The sequence below is a fragment of the Arachis hypogaea genome, chromosome 15, assembly GCF_003086295.3.
Source record: "Arachis hypogaea cultivar Tifrunner chromosome 15, arahy.Tifrunner.gnm2.J5K5, whole genome shotgun sequence".
In the NCBI taxonomy this organism is placed as follows: domain Eukaryota; kingdom Viridiplantae; phylum Streptophyta; class Magnoliopsida; order Fabales; family Fabaceae; genus Arachis; species Arachis hypogaea.
The window spans coordinates 142324083-142341398 of NC_092050.1; the positions used below are offsets into that span (position 1 = coordinate 142324083).

A 17316-nucleotide genomic window follows, 5' to 3' on the forward strand; every position below is an offset into this window, starting at 1 on the left:
TATTTTTTTAATTAATATTAAATTAATTGGTTTGGTTCGAATTCTGCAATTTTAAAACCAATACTCGAACTAATTAAGGTTGGGTTTAATTGAGTCTGAGTTGATTGTACTTGATTACCCATTAAATTCAGAAACAATATAATTGGGTTGGATCAATTTTAAATGAATAATCAAATTATCCGTATCGATAAACACTCCTGAAAACAAGTAAGATGATGAGAAATACAAATACATTAAGGGCAATTGGTTAATAATTCTTTAGACAAAAAAAATTATGTATAAAAGACAAATGAAAATAATATAAAATTTATTCGTAAGTGGTAATTATACGGCTAAGGTAATAGAATATATAATTGACATTTTTTTACTTTTAAGTTAAATTGTAATTAGATGTAAAAATATTAAATTGTAAAATGGTTCGTACATTTCTTTTCGCATTAGTTCCTAATGTTAGTAATAAGATGTTATCGGGGATGAATAAATCTGATGACATTAGTTCTAATGAATTGAAATTGTTAGTAGCATACGTGATTGGTTTCTAAAATAAAAATAAAAGAACCTCATGTTCATGTAATACGTTGCAAGGATTTTTAGAGAATTAAGTGACAAAATTGTACTAGTAGTTGTTTTAGCAAGAGTTTTCTTTGTCACCATGAACTTGCAAAATCATTAGTTGAAGGCATTAGATAATATTTGTAGTATCTGATGATAATTTTTCTAATAGAAGAAAAGTAAGATTGACTTGATGAGATACAAAATTGAGATTGTGCTGTTAAGATTTTGTTGTGTTTGATTGTATATTTGTTAATGATATATAGATGATTTATGGTGTAAACTTTTTTTAGTCGATATAATTAAATTTTAATTGGATTAGTTAATTGAGGTTATATTGGTTTATATTTAATGATACACATGAATAATCATTTTTTGGGAGATATTGTAGATTTGTTTAAATATATTTTAGATTATGTAAAATTAAAAAAAAGTGCAAAATAGGACAATAAACTACTAATTGAATAATAAAATTTATCATTATCATTATTAATACAAATTATGATTATGATTATGATTATCATTATTATTTGTGGTGGATTACAAAATAATAATTTTGAATTTGAAGTTTTGGTTTTTGAAATAGAAAATCCAAATATTTTGTTTAAAATTAAGTTGAATCTAACATGAAATTTGAATAAAATGATCATGACCATCGTATTGTTAGAGAGGCTATTCAAAACTTTTTTTATTAAATTCCCCCTAACCTTTCTTTAATAGACTAAACCACTACTTGTGTTTATTGTAATTTAGGCCCAAAACATAATAACATTCTAAAAAAATATTAGTTAACCCTCATCCAAAAATTTAGCAAATCATAATCTCTCTTTAATTATTTTATTGACTATCTCCTGATAATGTCTCTTAGCACTAAAGTAAAGCGACATTAGTACTTATAATACTGCAATTTTAGACTGCATTGAGTCACTCAACTCTAGTGATTATCTTCCGTTTTATATATAACATTATATCACTCTCATATCTCAACAAGTGGCAACTACATGTGTAAAAAGAATCTTCATCCTACACCATAACATTCGCCTTTAATAAGTCCTCAATCTAAAATAAAACAAATAGATAAAATAGATGAAATTATAAATTGGGTTATTATAACTTACAGTGCTAATCACAGAAAAATATAATTCTTTTTTCCCTTTTTGATTTTTAAAGTAGAATTTGTTAATAACTTTACGAGTCATGCATATTTCTAAAAGAGAAAAAAACAAATAAATTCTTAATCTTTTGATCTGTAGATATTTAAATTTCTGATTTTTTTAAAACTTAAACATATTGATCTCTCATGTTTACTTGGGTGTGTCAGACCCAATAGAAAAATCAAACGATACTCCCGTTGTATTAACCCGGTTAATACAGATGCACACGTGAGAGAGTTTTTAAAATGAGACAAATTAGGCTCATGAATCGATATATCCAAATTTAAATGTCCACGTACTAAAAAGTCAGAGATTAATTTATCTTTTTTTTTTCTTAAATCTTTAATCATTTGGCACAAGAGAAAAGACGTATGGCCTAAACCCACCTTACTCTAAAGGAGAGAAATAGGAGAGGTCCACCAATTTTTTCTCCCTCCAACGATGGAAAAAAAATGAAGAGAAAACTAATTCTCTCTTTCTACTTCTAATATTACTCCTTTATTTTTTTTAATATATTTTGTAATATAAAGATAAAATTATCTTTTTATAACATTTCTTTCCTTCTTATTTTCCTTTCATCTAAACACATCTAAGAAAAATAAAAATATATTCAATTTCTTTTCTTTCCTTTTTTTCTTTTCTATTTCCTTTCTATTTATTTCTTTCCTTCTAACGAAACATAGCCTAACAGCCTTTTGACATGGATCCCACCGTTTGGTTGAACCTATTCTCTCACACACATCCCAATGACAGTGCATCCACATCAGATCTAAATCTCTAGATGTCTCTCGCTATCTACACCATAAAACTCTCCAAAAAAATTAACCACTAATCAATACTTTTTCTCAACAGAAGAAAAAAAAATTCCTAAAGTCGTTGGTCCAATCAGACTATCTCATATATCGGTTTGTAATTACATTTAATGTTGGGTCAAATCTAACAATACTAACATCTTTATGTCCTACAACAATTTAAACCATACATCAGGAATTTCTTACATAGTGCTTTAAAGACCATAAACAATACCAATTTACCATGTCCTAAACTTACATTTTCGGAAAATCCTTCTAATCTGAAAAGAAATTGACCAAAAAGATTCATGAAAATTGCTATAGTGGAAAATGGATACTCAAGCGTGTCTCAAAAGATTCAAAAGGTTAGATTCTCTTGATCTTCGCCATTTATCATATCCTTTTTTTATTTATAAGTTTATTTTTGTAACAAACTATTGCAAAATTGTTAGAACTTTGATAAGACTACTTCACTTAAAAAATTTTATAATATAAAATTTATTGTTATTACTGCTGAATTATAAGAATTCATAAAACAGATAATTTAATACCAAATTTTGTTAAAATTGGATGTGAATAAATGTGTAATTGAACAAGTCAGTATATGTAAATTAATAAATTTCAAACAATTATATTTCATTGATTTTATTTATACCAGTGTATCCATTTTTTTATCTATGACAAATAATAATAATAATAATAATAATAATAATAATAATAATAATAATAATAGCTAAAATTGGCTAAAATGATAAATAAATACTTATATTCTAAATTCGAACTAAAGAGCTCAAGTTTTATAAACAGCACAAGGTATTTTTATGAATATATATGATAAAAGAGCCTTTTTTTTTTGGGGGAGGGGGGGGGGGTTGGGGTACATCGTTTGCAATTCACATTATATATTCAAATGATTTTTAAATAGCATGACATTTTATCGAGACGTCTACAAGATCAAAAGTAGTAAAATAAAAATGAGGTATTTGAGATCTTACCACAAGGTAGTAAGACACCTTCAGACACCAATGGTGAGTGCTTTTATTAGAAAATTCAAAGACCAATGATCCCAAAATCAAAATATTGAGCTTTAGTCATGAGCACTATACCTCACAATCTCACATCACTTTTACATTACAATCGTAATGTATTTACGTAAAGCAAAATTGGACCTTAAATTACTTTTGGCAGTAACACTAGTGATGTAGAACTTGAATAATACTAGCTTTCATTGCCTTAAAGGACAAAGAATAAGTATAATTTTGCTGACACCACCTAACACAATATTGTATGAAAGATCCTACCATCGATTGCATCAGTATAGTAGCCAAGCATCTCTCTTGCTCTACCTCTTCGAAAATACGCTTTGACATTCTGCAGGGAAAAAGACTGGGAATTAATACCAATATATAATAAAATTCTGCACAGCTACTAGACTTTGACATTCTGCAGGAAAAAAGACAGGGAATTAATACCAATAAATAATAAAATTTGCACAGCTACTAGATCCAAGGAAGTATAGAATATGCAAGAATAAACAAAGTGCTTCCCTTGAATAAGCCCGAGTCCAAGATCTAAAGAGGAGCCGAAGGGAGAAGGCTAATAGATTGACTTGCTTTTTACCTTTCATATTTTGCGTGAACAAAGTTAGATAAAGTTTCATATGAAGTGGACTCATGATATTTGGACTTCGGATTGTAAGAAATAATTATTTGTCTGTACGTCAAGAAAATCAATCACACAGAACTTTTATTACTATCCATGTTCAGGATTATTTATAGATGTAAATCACCTTTTTGTCAAGGCTAATTGCTTTTGTACAATCCGACTCAGCTGCGAGGCAATTCGAAAAAAGATATTTTCTTAGAAGTTCATCTAAACAAGCTTCTAGTAAGTTTTATTTCTTATTTTCGACCACGGATTTTAGAAGTAATATTTCAAATTGAACCCTCTATTTTCTGTTTTCTGTTTCCGTAAGTTTGTAATTTTACATTTACCCCTACCACAAGTCTTTACTTTCCAAATTTCCTCTCTACCCTTACATATAATTTGTGATAAAAAAAAAAATTTATTCTGCTAGGGTTGCTCACGTCTCCGGTAGTCTGTCTTCTTTCGCCACTGCACAACGCTTCTGCAGACTGCACATCTCGCCGCTGCAGCCAGTTTGCACGGTCGTCGCCAGTTTACATCCAGTAGTCTGTGTACAAATTCTTTTTGTGTTTGAGGAACAATAGATTCTTAGTTTGGTATATATTAGCAGGTATGTAAGTGTAGTAGGCAAATACTTTGAATTTATATTGTTCATGTTTGATTGGAAATTTGAACGGCCCTTCTTAATCGCAAGTTGGTTTCCCTGACGTGCACTTATGTGTCTGGATCAGTTTATAATTTTTCTCTTGAATTTGTGTTGCTTTAAGTTGTGCTTCTTCTGTCTCTTTAATCCTATCTTTATTCTCATTTTCAATTGCTGAGCACTTTTCTTCAACTCTACTACTTCTTTTGTCTTTATTATCCGGGATTAAATGAATTACTTGTCATAGTATTAATTATAAAATGAAAAACAATGCATATATGCTGCTGTTTGTTGGTAACTAGGTTCATCCCATTGGTATCTGGACCTTTGTCGTAATGTTTTCTCCTGTTGAATTTCTTATTCTGACTTGTCACTTGATGGTTTGATATTGCATTCCAAACTGTGTTAGCACTTGGCAGCATTTGTGATCTTAACACTGACGAGTATATATGTTTATTTAGATGAAGAATTTTTCATTCTTCTGCAATTCTATGCAATTCTATTCTTCTGCAAATAATCATGAATTCTATTCCATGAGGCATCATTTTACAATTTTCATTTCCTACATTTCCTTCTATTTTTTGTAATTTGAATTTCCAGTGACAAATGTCATAACCTTATTTTTGAAACAAAAAAGAGGTTAAAGGTACACTCCTTTCTTTAAATTATACTATTTAAAAATATCACATAATTTTTTGGGTGAAAATTTTATTTGCAAAATGTATTGGAACTTTTAACTAAATAATTCTTTCGTTTTCATCTTTTTCCTTTTGACAGTGAAATGTAGCATTTTAAGACAGAAATTTAGACCCTTTCAGCTCCTCACTTTAGTAACTCTAGCTTGGTATTGTCTACAACAAGAACCTCTTTAATTACTATGGTACTTGCTCAATTGCTAGTTTTGTTACTTCTCTATTATAATTACAGCATTGCCTTCATCTTGCTGACCCTGCATTTCTTTTAAAGGTTGGCCCGGTTGGGGCCATAGGCCTGGTTTGGATTCGATTTAACCGGTTCGGTTCTATTCGATCCAATTTTAGACCGATTTTTTTAAAATTGGTGTCAAAATTTTCGTTTCGATGAGCTTTATCCTAATTTGATATAATATTCATATTTCTAATATTCTTTATCAATAATTAATTTATCAACTAATTATTTACTAATTTAACGGAGTTTACAAGCCCAATTGGCAATTACCACTCCAAACTATGTGTGGATGAAGGAGGCCCGGGTCATGTAACCAATTTGACCATGTGCGACATATTGGCTCCAATTGAATGAATATTTTCATTTTCAATAAAAAAAATATATTATAGATTTTATTGACATGCTTGACAAGTTGATACTTAGGTTTTATGATAAGAATCTTAGGATCATATTTTGTCATGACATAATTTATTTATTTAAAATTTGTTTTTTTTTTTTGAACGAAAGAGCTCAACACTCAAGTGGAGCAAAGAAAGACAAAACAACAAAAGAAAAATAATTTCGATGTATCTTCGGCATAGCTATCAACAACAGGAATTATTTACCACACTACTCTGCAGCACATGAAAATGTTTGACCCACACATTCTACGACTTTTGTTGTCTTGCTCTGAAATATGACATCATTCCGTCGCAACCAAATGTTCCATATAGATGAGAAGAACCCAACTAGCCAAAAATTGTGCCTCTCTTTTCTCATCGGCATTGATCTCCAACTCTCAAAGTGTTCTTTCAAAGTACCGGGGGTAGTCCACACCTATCCAAATTCTGAGATCCATGCACACCACACCTGCCAAGAGTACTCACAAGTAACAAATAAGTGTTGAATATTTTCAACATCTTTCTTGCACAACACGCACACATTATCATTCTATGGTAAGATTCCCAGCCTATTTAGCCGATCCTTTGTATTGACCCGCCCTACCAAAACAAACCAAGTGAATAACTTGACTCGAGGTGGAACTAACCTTTTCAAATTTCCTTTGTGAATCTGAATCTCAGAAGCTCCTCATCCAGAGTCTCTTCCTGCAAAACCTGCACAAATGAGTTAGTCGAATAAATGTCTTCGTTGTCAGATTTTCACACCACTCTATCTTGCACTTCTGCTATCAATTTAACAGATTGCAAGACATGAAGCATCTGGTCTAAGGTGTCTATCTCCCATTGACGTAGTTTTCTCCTCTATTGAAAGTGCCAAACCCACTCAATCCCATCCCAGAATCCACAATCCCCAATTACTGATCCTTTTTTGCTTGAAATCAAGAAGAGTCTCGCAAAATGAGTCTTTCAACTTTCCCACTTAGAGCTATGTATCCTCCCAAAACCTGGTAGATCTACCATCCCCTACTTCTATATCAAGGCCATCAATCATCTTCTGCCTTACATGTTGCTCCTTTATGTATACCTGCATACGTCTCTCCACGGGCCTCCTCTTTCTGGTAGTTTCTGAGTTGACAGCAAATGATTTGGGTTCAAGCTATTATAGGAGCACACAATCTTCTTCCATAGGGGGCAGTCCTCCTTTGAGAAGCGCCACCACCATTTAAATAGTAAAGCCGCATTACGAATTACCGCATCACCCACGCCCGATCCTCCTAACTTCTTAGGTGCCTAGATCATCTCCCACTTCACAAGAGCCATTCCAGGTCGTCCATCCTCCTTTCCCCAGAAGAACCTCCTCTGTAGAGAGATGATTCTTCGAGTAGTAAAAACTCAAGTAGTAAACAGACAGACTATTGATTACCGACTTAATGAGTACCAGCTTCCCAGCCTTACTTAGAACCTTTACTTTCCATAAGCTGAGTTTCTCTTCTACCTTATATATAACCGGCTTCCAAGTTTTTACCAACCACGGGTTTGCTCCTAAACTAATACCAAGATACCTCACCAGTAGGGCCGCCTCCTGACAACCCAGTAGCTAACACATTCGTCTTATCCACTCCTGGCTGCAGTTCACTGGTATCAAGTTGGATTTCTCAAAGTTAATGTTCAAACCAGACATAATTTCAAAGCACCTCAACAGCCTCTGATAGTTCCTCACTGTCTCCTCCTTCGGCGGACAGAATAATATAGTGTCATCAGCGAATTGTAAGTGTGATAACTCTATATTATCTCTAGGGTTGGCAATGGGTAGGGTAGGGTAGGGTTTGGATAGGGTTTGGACCCTACCCTAACCATACCCGCGGGTTGAAAATTTCATTAAAACTCTACCCGCGGGTTGAGAATCTCTCAACTCTAACCTTACCCACACCCTAAAGTTCTAAATCCTACCCTACCCTACCTTACCCGCAGAAATATCAAATTTTTTCAACGTAAATATAAAATTCAATCATTTCGAATCTTATACATATTAATAACATAAAAAATAAAAAACTAATGCTTTGAATTACTAAATTAACTAACTAGTTTAATGGTTGTTCACTTATTGTAAGTCATTACATAAGGGAGGTTATGGATTCAACTCTCACTTCCTTCACTATATACCCAATTTTTATAAAATATGTGTTATATATGAGGTGCGGGTAGGGTAGGGTAGGGTACACCCTAAACCCGTGCCATATCCTACTAAACCCGTGCCCTAATTATCTCTACCAACTAAGAATGGAGATATTCGACCGCCTCCCCAATCATTCTGTTAAGCACATCCACCACCAGAACAAACAAAAACGATGATAATGGGTCACCTTGACGGAGTCCCCTCTCCATCTTAAAAGGTTTCAATGGTGACCCATTTACCAGAATCGAGATAGATGCAGATCTAATACACTCCCTGATCCATGCCCTCCAAGTTCTACCGAAGCCCATCTTCTCTAGCACAGTATCCACAAAGCACCATTTCACTCTATCATATAAAATTTGGTTTCTTATATAAAGTAACTTCTATTTTGTTTCTTTTTTGGATTCCTACATAGTATAATAAATTTATATAAGGTTGAATAATGTTTTCCCTTTTTGGTTTTTAAGGTTGGATCAATTGATGTAATTTTGCATCTGGCTTTCAAAAATTCTTTCGTGGCTCTGTAGTTTTGCATCATTATCATTGCATATATATATATATATATATATCCATAAGTACTGGTAATTGTTGAGATCCAAGATGTGAAAAGTTCCTAAGCTTCAAAGAGAGTTCTAGCAACATTCCACTTTATAAAACCAAAGATTTTTTTTCTTCAAGCCATATTAAAAAGATTTAACATCAGATCTCTGTGTGTTTCATAAAGGGCAAGGAATTAATTAGTTCTATTAAGACACGAATTCAGAATATCCATATGCTACTATTCTGTTTTTCTTGATGAATAATTATGTTCTCTAACATTAAATGTGAACATAGTATTTAACTTGATGATTATGCCTTCTTATTTCCTCCATGTGAAATTAGATGATATAATAATTTTTAATTGTATCATATTGCAGTTACAATTTTTTTTGTATAGAAAATGAAGATGAGGCGGTTCTCTTTGGTGCTGAAGCCAAAGGCATTTGCTAGAGCAAGGCAGTTCTCCCAGGAGCTGAATCGGTTGTTGTGGAGTAATTCCAATATGGGTTTGTGTCAAATTTTTTAGCTTCTCTTTATGTTATCCCAATTTGAAACATTTTTATATAGTTGTGGTTGTTTGGAATATTGGATAATCATTAATAGTTCTGTTTTCATTGAACATGATTAGACCTTTAGTGAACCAAAATGGAAACTGGAAATAGTATCTGTGTTAAATACATGACTAAGGTAATCAGCAATTAGATTGTTTGAAAATTTACTTGCCTAACATTGTGTATTGTTACTTCTGAAATGAAGCTTCAACTGATAGTAAGCTAGAGGTTTCATAATCTCTATTTAATTTTGTTTATTTTATGCATAATTGTGGCCTTCTGGTCGGCAAATGGCTATCCTAATCATGCAACACTTGAAGTGGCTTTAAAATGCTTCTCAAATAAAGTTAGCACTGCAAGCGTTATTAAAAAAATGGTCCAAATGTAATGAAGTTTCTTTTGGCTTATGGTCTTCAGGTATCAGTCTTTAGTCAATGAATTGAAGCACCATATGTATTTTTTTAGTACATCTATTTTTCTTCTGTTTAATCAAAATGGTTGACTTAAATGTGCAAATGGAAAAGTTTACTATTGCAATATTACTTAATAAAAGCATTAAATCTGAGCAATTCATACTACCTATTCTCTTTTGTTTTTCTATAAATTTAACTGAGGGTATTTGTTTTCTGTTTCCAATTTAAAACATTGTGTAGGAAATTTTGGAAAAAGTGGAGACCCTTTTTGTCATCTTTCTATTTAAAATTTCAAAAACAAAAACTAAAAATATATCCTTTTGTTTTTCATGTTCTTGCACAATAAAATCGTTACCTTATTGATTATTTATGGATTCTGTCTTACATACAATTTGAATAACATTATAGGTGATGATGAATTCGATGAAGGTTACTTCCAACAGAAGTACATTGGAGGTAATTTTCCATTATAAATAAATAAATACATAATAAAATTGGATCTTCTAAGTTTCTCCCTCTTATATTCGTGTATTTTTTTGTTCTTACATGTAGATACCAATATCTTGCTCCTCTCTGTGTATGCTTATTAGGATGCTTTTTCTTTTTGTTGATTTTATATTATTGTGTTAAAATTTTATTTATGTAGTTGGTGCAATATTAATCATTTTATACTATTGCCTTTTCTATCTTTGAAGTCTGTAATACTATTACTTTAATTGACATCCACATCATGAAAGGACATACCACTAAACCCAGTTCAATTCAATCTAATCATGCTTGATTTTTTTAATTTTGATTATTTTATATAGGAGAGATTGGTGAAGGAGAATACTTTGCTTTCCAAAACTGTCAGGAAGCTTAGCAAAGATATCTATAAGGTGTAAATATTAGTATATAATTTTGTCTTTGAATGAATAATTCTTGGTTCCTTGGCTTCATTTAGTGATTTTATTAAAAGGTTTAGGACAAATATCCAATTCTAATTATTTTTCACTAAATTTTTAAGTTTTTACTATTTTTGTTTAAACAGTGTTTACCATAGATATATTCTTATTAAATTGTAGGTTTTGTATTCTCATTAAACTCCATGCTTTGTTATTTATGACGACAAATGAAGTATAGAGCATAATTGGGAGATATTGTGTTTCTGAAGTTCTGAATTTGTTGATATTTTTGAAAAAGCTAAGTAGTTTTTTGTTTCTGATTTATCACATTACATGCATGGGTTTGATGTGCTGATTTTAGGTTATTGTCAAGTCATTTTTTTTCTCTTTTTGATGTACTGATGAAAATTATGAACAACTTAAAAGGAAAAAATTTTAGGAGTATGATCCCTCTCAAGCATGGAAAATATCTCGGCGACTTAGCTGAAGGAAATGTAACACAGGAACATAACCTTTCCAAAGAAGATGAAAAGTGGAAGAAAACTATTACTCTAAATTGGCTTTTGCTACACTTTTCTCTTTTCTCAAGTTAATATTGGTTTAGTGCAGTTCACTAACATAAAAAATTTTTGTATGCATTGAGCGATATCCTAAATGCCATTACTTAATTACTTGATTCATGTAGTGAGTTTGCATACTCAAAAAATCTTTCCTTTGTTCCATTATATGCCAAATTGCCAATCAATAGTAGTTCAATCAAGCTTGGTTTTGTTACCCATGGATATTAGTACCTTGAATTAAAAGCAAAATTTGTTTACTCTATATAACAAGAAAATCAGTTACCTTCTTTGTCATGTTAATTGCTTTGGTACATTATGCCTCAGCCCTCAGGTATAACTGCATGAACACAGAAAAATGAGAAGATGTTTGCAAAATAACATTTGAGATTTCATCTAAAGCTACATCAGCCAGTTTGTGCTGCATGGGGGGAAATGAAAAGATTGTAAGACAATAAGAGTGCAGGGAAGCTTCACAACTAACACGTGATTCCCTTTCAATGATGAAATCAGAACCATTTCAGCTTAGTGCTAAATTAACATCAATGCATTTATATAATTACAGAAAAGAAAAAAAGAAATAATGATAGATACCCACAAGAAACGCATGACAACCATCTAGTCACTGCATAAAATAAGCAATGACAAAGAAAACGCTTAGGGTGGATAAAGCAGAATAAAGAGTAACAATCATGTCAAGCCCCAAAAGCATTAATATGTAATGGATAGATGATCCTGAAGAAGGTAACAAAACACAAGTTAAAAAGAAAGAGATACAAACAACATTTGTGATGTCTAACAAGAAGAATCTCATCTACCTTTATCCTTGCAATAGGCCTCTAGATATCATTTCACGAAGAAGTTTCTCAGCTTTATCATTTTCACCGTTTTCAAATAGAGCACAAATGATTGTTTCATAAGTCACAGCATCTGGTAAGCAACCACTGTCTTCCATTTTTGTCATGAGTGCCAATGCTTCGTGAAGCAGACCCTCTTTGCAAAGCCCATTGATCATAATGGTGTATGTCCGCACATTTGGACGATAGCCTTTAATGGAAAGATCTTGAAATATCTCTTCTGCCTTTTTAATTCTTCCACTTTTGCACAGGCCATCTATAAGTATGTTGTATGTATATATATCTGGATCAATGCCACTCTCTTTCATTTCTTTGAATAATATAAGTGCCTTGTCATGTTGTTTGATATTGAACAAAGCATCCAGCAAGGAACTGTAAGTGACTATATCAGCAGGTTGACCTCTATCATGCATCTTTTTAAGAAGCTCCACAGCACAAAGGATTCTCCTTGATTTTCCCAAGCCATCAATTAGAGTATTGTAAGTAACCATGTCCGGAACCAAGTTCCTGCAACGCATCTCTTCAAAGAGATTCAAGGCATCATCGACCATTTTACTTTTGCACAAACCATTAATCATGATATTGTAACTACAAACATTAGGCGACACACTACTTTGGGCCATTGTGTTGAATACATATTTTGCCTTATTTACCTCATTAACCAAACAATATCCATCCATTAAGCTATTATAAATATACACTTCTGGTTTCACACCTTGTTTCATCATGATAACAAACACACTCTTAGCATCTTTGACCCTTCCTTCCTTACATAGCCCATCAATCAAAATACTATAGGTACAAGCAGTTGGAGTAATGTTTTTCAGCATCATATGATTCAGTAAATCAATGGCTTCTTTTAGTTGACCCCCAAGGCACAATCCATAAATTAGAGTGCTGTACGTGATAACATTAGGATAAATTCCTTTAGCAAGCATTTCAGAATATAAATGAAAAGCTTCACTTAGAAGGGTAACCTTGCACAAGCTATCAATAATTGCGTTGTACATGATGACATTAGGAACAATTCCATGTCGTGGGATCTTTCTCAACACTTGAATAGCATCTGATGTGTGTCCGGTCTTACAGAGGCCATTGATCAAGGTCCCATAAGTGACTTGATTAAAGTGAAATCCATGAGCCAGCATTGTGGCATGAAAGTGCAGTGCTTTTTCAACATTACCACAGAGACAGAGGCCTTTCAGGATTGTTGTCAACGTTACGGCATCAGGCTGAAAACCCATCCTGAAAATCTTGGCCAATATAGAGAAAGCAAGCTTCATACGACCCATGCCACAGCAACAATTGATTAAGATATTCAAAGTAAATAAGTTGGGAGCAATTCCCCTGGCTTGCAATTGCTGAAAAAGGGAAATGGCGGTGGGAAAATGGTTGGTCTTGGCAAGAGATCCCAAAATCTTGGTGAATTGGATGATGGACGGAGGGCGACGCATAGAGAGCATGCGAGTGAAGGAATCAACAGCTTCATCAAGTGATTGGGGCAGAGAGTGAGAGTGAGAGTGTAGGGATGAAGTTGAAGGGAAGCAAAGACGGAGAGCGGAGAGGGAAACAGAATTTGGGAATTGAAAAGCATACCTTAATTTGATTGGTGAGGAAGAGAACAATGACAACATTCTTTTCTTGCAATCAAGTGGAGTATCGTAAAAGGGAATGCGTTGAACTGAACAGTGCTTCCACCTGAGAGAGTGAGAGCAGTATCAAGCTTATTTGATTCGTTTAAGTTGTGCGTCTTCTGCCTCATTAATCCTAGCTTTATTCTCATTTTCAATTGCTGAGCACTTTTCTTCAACTCTACTACTACTGTCTTTATTATCCGAAATTAAATGAATTACTTGTCATAGTATTAATTAAAGTTAATAGTCAAAATTAGTCTTTAAAAAATAAGATATTTTTTAAATTTATTTTAATTTTTTTTAAATTAAATTAGTCTTTAAAAAATTACGAATTAATCATATTTATCCTTAGGTCACTTTATTACCAATTTTTTCCAAAGATTGATATTATAAAACGTTAATTAATAATATATATAATACATGATATGTTTAATTGATATTGACCAAATTTATTTATGAAAAGTTATTAATTTAATCATTTTCTGCAATTACAAAAATTTTATTCCTAATATGATTTAATGACAAAATTAATAGATTTTTATAAACATATTTAATTAACATTTTACATCAATAATCGTTGAAAAAAATTATAAGTAGAATAATTGAATGACAGATATAATTAATTCGTAATTTTTAAATAATCAATTTAATTAAAAATATCTTCATAGGACGAATTTAAAAAATGACTTAAAAACAATGCATATATGCTGCTATTTGTTAGTAAATAGGTAGTTCATCCCGTTAATTGGTATATGGACCTTTGTCGTATTGTTTTTTCCTATTGAATTTTTTATTCTGACTTGTCATTTGAAGGTTTGATATTGCATTTAAAATTGTATTAGCATTTAGCAGTGTTTGCTATCTTAACACTGATATGTTTACTTAGATGAGGAATTTTTTATTTTTCTCCAAATAATCATCATTTCTATTCTATGATACATCATTTTATAATTTTTATTTTTTACATTTGTTTCTATTTTTTGTAATTTGAATTTCAAATGACAAATGTCATAACCTTATTCTTAAAACAAAAAAAGGGTTAAAACTTAAAAGTACACTCTTTTTTTTGAATTATACTATTTAAAAATATCATATAATTTTTTAGGTGAAAATTTTATTTGCAAAATATATTGGAACTTCTAGCTAAAATAATTCTTTGGTTTTTATCATTTCCCTTTTTGACAGTGAAATGTACCATTTTAAGACAGAAATATAGGCCCTTTCAACTCTTCACTTTAGTAACTCTAGCTTGGTATTATTTACAATAGGAACCTCTTTAATTACTATGGTACTTGCTCAATTGCTAATTTTGTTGCTTCTCTATTATAATTGCAGCATGGATTTCATCTTGCCGATCCTGTATTTTTTCTAAAGTGTCTTGTAATTTTGCAATCTCTTGTCTTTTAACTTCTTCAAGATCAATTAATATATTGAGAATGGTATAATATTCAATCATGATTGTTAATGAACTCTTATGATGTAAATCTCTTGACTAGACTAATTATTATATAAGTTCTTTGGTGTATTATGATGCGAAAGGAAAAGATGGATTATTTGCTGGATTATCAAGGTAGCAAATCACTGGTTTTATTTACAAAAAAAAAAAAAGAAAAAAAATTTCCACTATAGCATTGAAAGGGATTATTTGATTGTTCATGCTTTTGTTAAATCGCAATTCTATGCTGAAGTTTGAGTTCTTCAAAATTGTAGGAAGTGCAGTATACAGCAACTGAAGAAAAAGAAAGTGTTCGAAAATTTATCAAATTCATTGAGAAAAAGGACGCCGGTGCTTCATGAAAATGTTTCATTAGTTACCAAATGCGTGATGCATTTTCACATTCGTAGTTCGAGGGCTAGCATTCATGAAAGTAAAAACATTTTTATCAATGCCAATAAAGAACAGTTTAGTCTGTTTTGACCATAGTTTATGATTTATTAATTAAAATAGAAAAAAAAAACTCAGCTTGAATTGAAATTGATCCTTCTAAATACTCTCAAATAATTTAGAATTCAAAACCTATATTTTATATTGAATAGTCATGAGCAGAAATTTATCAGTATAATTTTGTGTTACATATTTATGAAGCAAAAAGAAAAAAAAAATGTAGAGGTAACGAGTAACGACACACGAGCTAAATGTTTTAACTAAGTAGGGACCAAAATTCAGATAAAATCCAAACAGGCAACATTATTACAAGTCATAACTCACAAGACATTCATATGGATCGAACATTCACTTATTATAACCGATACAGACGTAATATCAGTGGGTATTGTTAAGCATGATTCTACCATTGGTGATATGCTAATTATGTTGGTGTGGGTGGGTGTTTCATCATTTAGTTTCTTAACTAAAAGGTCAGTAGTTTAAATTCTACCTTAGACATGAAAAAAATTTTGTATTGAATTATGTTTTCAGTGTTTGTTTGGATGTCATTAAATTAAAAAATATTTTTTTATTTTTTATTTTTTTTGTTTCAATAAAATTTTAGTAATAAAAATAAAATAATAAAAAAAATAAAAATATATTTTTTAGAAGCAAAAATAAATTACATATTTTTTTAGAAGATCTTATAAAAAAAGATCATTTAAAAAAAGATATTTTCATAAAATCTTACTCAAATAAATCCTTAAGCAGATGACCATAGCAAAAAGATTAACAATTGAGTTTCATCCTCAAAAAACCAAAAAGAAAATAGTATTAGTTGGAGTGATCTGGAACATATGGTTGGAACGTAATGTCAGAATATTCAATAATAACATCGCCAGTATTGACTTTATTCACACAAAGACAGTGTCAAGCTACAATGAGTGGACTGGAGGTGATTCTTTAGGTGATTGATAGTATAGTTGGAGGTGCCAGGAGATTGTTTCTCGGTCTACAGGGGTCATGTTTTATGTTGTCTGTTTTATGTTCTGTGTTTTATGTTTGTGTGTTTTGCTTCACTGTAATGTGTTGAGCTTCCTATATTTCAAAAAAAAAAAAATAGTATTAGTAATTGTGTTTCAAACTTTTTTATATATAAATAAAAAAATCATATTAACTCTTTTAAGTATTATATGGTAATTTTGCAGGCAGAGACTATTTCGCAATCAATGACTACCAATAGAGAAAGAACGTTATTGCACAATCCATGCCAACGCAATAGAGGTAAAACAACTTCTCCACTATAGCTACGAAATAGTTGGAACCACTATATAACAACACACGCAATCTTTGCGCGTTACATTGCAGCCATTTGTTTAGTTTTGAGTTTGGAGAATTTCAAAGAAAATAGAGAGAGAATGACAGAGAAAAAAAAAAGAAAAAATAAAAGAGCTTTTGTCGCAATGATTCGGAGTAGCGACATCAACCGTTTGAATGAAGGTAGACATGTCACGCGCCACATTGATGATCAGGTTAGAATTTAAATTAATTTTTTTGTTTATTATATTATAGTTATTAGTTGGTTAATTAGTAGTTATAAGTTTAGGATTAGTTTAATATATTAGGGAATAGACATTTATAATATATAAATTAGGGAGACTTTTAAATTTAATGTAAAAATCTTTGGATTTAGACTACACATATTGTAAATTATTATGAATGAGATAAATGTTGATTTATGAT

General features: G+C 31.4%; 1 protein-coding gene across 2 annotated transcripts; it reads right to left on the bottom strand.

Annotated features, from left to right (window-relative positions):
- Positions 1–3460: 3460 nt before the first annotated feature.
- Positions 3461–13856, bottom strand: LOC112751001 (uncharacterized). Of its 2 annotated transcripts, XM_072217054.1 has the most exons (4): positions 13669–13856; positions 12034–13555; positions 11502–11555; positions 3461–3868 (listed from the first exon to the last, which is right to left on the bottom strand). In XM_072217054.1, exon 2 carries the CDS (start codon positions 13533–13535, stop codon positions 12036–12038), a length of 1500 nt encoding a protein of 499 aa, XP_072073155.1. In that variant the 5' UTR covers positions 13536–13555; positions 13669–13856; the 3' UTR covers positions 3461–3868; positions 11502–11555; positions 12034–12035. The 2 variants fall into 2 exon arrangements, with proteins under 2 accessions (XP_072073155.1, XP_072073154.1); XM_072217053.1 differs by having other exon boundaries at positions 12034–13818.
- Positions 13857–17316: the final 3460 nt, after the last annotated feature.

What these genes read in the sequence shown, in the direction of transcription:
- LOC112751001 (XM_072217053.1), bottom strand. Translation starts at nt 13,706, where the DNA reads ATGTTGTCATTGTTCTCTTCCTCACCAATCAAATTAAGGTATGCTTTT.